The following is a 3,741-nucleotide window of genomic DNA, read 5'->3' as shown; positions in this document are numbered from 1 at the left end:
AAACGTCGTGATTTTTATTTTTATTTTACTTTTATTAATTTTATTTTTTACCAACGTGACTTTACCGAAAAAAACCTAAGAATAAAAATATCTTCTTGGTTCTTTCGGTAAAGTCACGTAGAATGGAAATAATAAAAATAAAACAAAATAAAATAAATTATTTTATTATAATAAAATAATAAAACATAATAAAATAAATGTTTTTATTATTATTTCATTTTTATTATTTGATTATTTCCAATAATAACAATAAAACATAATAAAATAAATTATTTTTATTACGTTTATTTTTATTATATTATCTCCCTTCTACGTGACTTTACCGAAAGAACCAAGAAGATGAATCCCTGCAGTCACGAAAGCTTCAAATCTAGAATTAAACATTTTCGAGTCGGGCAAATCACGGCCGAGGGACAGCGGCCACATCGAAACCTTCATCCAGCGTCGCCTAATCGCAGTGGCAAGAGCGCTGAGAATCGCCGTCGGCTTATCGTTTAGAAATCACGCACGACCTTCATCTCTCCCGCACACCGCCGCGTCCTGCCAGTGCCGACGCGTATTTAAAAAAATAAAAAGTGGGTCGATACTTTGATATTTCCAAATGTATTGCCGGCCGGACTTTCGTGATAAATTACATGGCCCGGGTGTGGAGCGATTGCGTGCGCGCGTCAACCCCAACTCCACCACCACCACCACCCCCTCCTCCTCCTCCTCTCTCTTGCTGGGCTCGTTTTGCATGCGCGGCAAGATCGATGCATGGAACGTCTTGAGGTGGGCGATGTCTTAGAACCTCCCCCTCAGGAACCCCCACCCCACCCCCACAACACCCCAACACCACCCCACCCCACCCGCACCCACCCCCACCCCACCAACCCCACCCCACCCAAGCCACCCCCACCCCACCCCCACCCCACCCCACCCCACCCCCACCCCACCCCACCACACCCTACCCCCACCCCCACCCCACCCCCACCCTACCCCACCCCCACCCCACCCCCACCCCCACCCCACCCCCACCCCACCCCCACCCCCACCCCACCCCCACCCCACCCCCACCCCACCCCACCCCCCCACCCTCACCCCGACCACCACCACCACCCCCACAACACCCCACCCCCAAATGTGGCAGTAGCACAGAGGTCGCAAACGGGTTTTGATTCCTTACCCGTACCCGGCTGCACAAAGGGTTGCAAATAGGTACCCGTACCCGGCCGTACCCGTACCCTACCCATACCCGGCCGTACCCTACCCGTACCCGGCCGGATACGGGTAGGGTACGGGTATCGGGTACCTGATTGCGACCTCTGGGATGAAGCCATGTTGCAGGCGCGGGTGGGTTGCTTCTAGGAACTTGAATTGCGAGAAGAGACAAGACGTTGGGAAATGAGTGACAATCACGGTGACTCGCCAGTGACTCACGGCCTACCCGTACCCGTACCCGGCCGCACCAGGGTCGCAAACGGGTACCCGTACCCGGCCGGGTACGGGTAGCCGGGTATCGGGTAGGGTACGGGTATCGGGTACCCGGTTGCGACCTCTGCCGTGGCAGCACCGTCGTGCGTGTTTGTTCGAGACGTTAGTCACCACGGAGGACCCCTAGACTCACACAGAGGCCCATAGACTCACACGAAGACCCATAGACCCACACAGAGACCCATAGACTCACACAGAGACCCATAGACTCACACAGAGACCCATAGACTCACACAGAGACCCATAGACTCACACAGAGACCCATAGACTCACACAGAGGCCCCTAGACTCACACAGAGACCCATAGACTCACATAGAGACCCATAGACTCACACAGAGACCCATAGACTCACACAGAGACCCATAGACTCACACAGAGACCCATAGACTCACACAGAGACCCATAGACTCACATAGAGACCCCTAGACTCACACAGAGACCCATAGACTCACACAGAGACCCATAGACTCACGCAGAGACCCATAGACTCACACAGAGACCCCTAGACTCACACAGAGACCCATAGACTCACGCAGAGACCCATAGACTCACGCAGAGACCCCTAGACTCACACGGAGACCCATAGACCCACACAGAGACACATCGACTCACACAGAGACCCATAGACCCACACAGAGACCCATAGACTCACATAGAGACCCCTAGACTCGCACGGAGACCCTGAGACTCAGTGATCTAAAGCTGCAGCTGGGGCTGGAGCTCAGACTGGCGCTGGCCCTGAAGCTGGGGCTGGACCCAGTGCTGAAGCCGGCGCTGAAGCCGGCGCTGGTGTTGGAATCGCAGCTGAAGCCGGTGTTGAAGCCGGCGCTGGTGTAGGAATCGCAGCTGAAGCCGGTGCTGAAGCCGGCGCTGGTGGAGGTATCGCAGCTGAAGCTGACGCTGAAGCCGGCGCTGGAGCTGGCGCTGGTGTTCTAATAGCTGAAGCCGGCGCTGGTGTTGTAATAGCTGGCGCTGAAGCCGGCGCTGGTGTAGGAATCGCAGCTGAAGCCGGCGCTGGTGTAGGAATCGCAGCTGAAGCCGGCGCTGGTGTAGGAATCGCAGCTGAAGCCGGCGCTGGTGTAGGAATCGCAGCTGAAGCCGGCGCTGGTGTAGGAATCGCAGCTGAAGCCGGCGCTGGTGTAGGAATCGCAGCTGAAGCCGGTGTTGAAGCTGGCGCTGGTGTAGGAATCGCAGCTGAAGCCGGTGTTGAAGCTGGCGCTGGAGGCCCCCTCTGCGGCTCGACGAGCTGTGCCTCCGGGCGCTCGCTCCACAGCGGCGAGCAGTGGCTCCGAGCGGGGAAGCGCTTGGTGGCAGCGCAGCAGAGGCAGCGCACGGCGATGCGGCGGTGCCGCCGGCCTGGGGGTCCGCACACAGACAAAGGTTCTCTCCCTCCCCTCTCCCCGTAAAGCCTCGACGTTTTGGCGGCGCAAGTGCCGAAAGATAGCGAGCGAGCACGCGGAGCGGCGGGACGTTGAGTTACACGGCGCCGCGTCTTAATTGCGGCGCGTTCAATTACAGGTTTAAAGCGGCGGGTAACTTTATCCGTACACACGCACGCAAAGCTCCCCCGTGTAGCCTGTAACAGACTGTAGGGGCAAGTGCCACAGACACACACAGACAAAGATCCCCCGTATAGCCTGAACAGACTGTAGGGGCAAGTGCTGTTAGCGAGCACCTATGAAGGCCGGAACGGTACACGAGGGGGTGGGTGGCCAGCACCACGCCCGACCGCCTTTGTCTCCCTAGTGGCGATGTTTACACACCGCACCAGGTACTCATTTAAGGCTGAGTCGACCTAGGGGAGGCCCAGGACCGGTTCAGATAATCGTCACTGGTGTTAGCCGTGAGCGGGAATCGAACCCGGGTCGCCAGGTTCATAGCGCAGCGCGCTAACCGCTACACTACCGCTCCCCACCACACACACAGACACACACACAGACACACACACCCAGACACACGCACAGACACACACCCAGACACACGCACAGACACACACACAGACACACGCACAGACACACACAGACACACACACACCCAGACACACGCACAGACGCACACACAGATACACAGACACGCACAGACTGACACACTGAGACACACGCACAGACACACGCACAGACACACGCAGACACACTCACAGACTGACACACACACACCCAGACACACCCAGACACACACACACACACACACAGACACACGCACCTCCCAGCCTGACGGTGGCCGTGACGCCAGGCACCAGCAGGGAGCTGCAGCGCTTGCACACGTTC

General features: G+C 56.5%; 1 protein-coding gene across 1 annotated transcript; it reads right to left on the bottom strand.

Moving 5' to 3' along the window:
• Positions 1-1,130: 1,130 nt before the first annotated feature.
• On the bottom strand, positions 1,131-3,737 carry LOC133340040 (skin secretory protein xP2-like; the record flags this gene model as incomplete). Its single annotated transcript, XM_061548128.1, has 2 exons — positions 1,131-2,830; positions 3,677-3,737. Coding segments are annotated over 2 exons (696 nt in total), but the record flags the coding sequence as incomplete, so codon positions are not given.
• Positions 3,738-3,741: the final 4 nt, after the last annotated feature.

The sequence above is a fragment of the Lethenteron reissneri genome, unplaced genomic scaffold (assembly GCF_015708825.2).
Source record: "Lethenteron reissneri isolate LAM-NWPU_2019-01 unplaced genomic scaffold, ASM1570882v1 scaffold_655, whole genome shotgun sequence".
Lineage (NCBI taxonomy): Eukaryota > Metazoa > Chordata > Hyperoartia > Petromyzontiformes > Petromyzontidae > Lethenteron > Lethenteron reissneri.
This window is presented reverse-complemented; position numbering and strand designations above follow the sequence as displayed.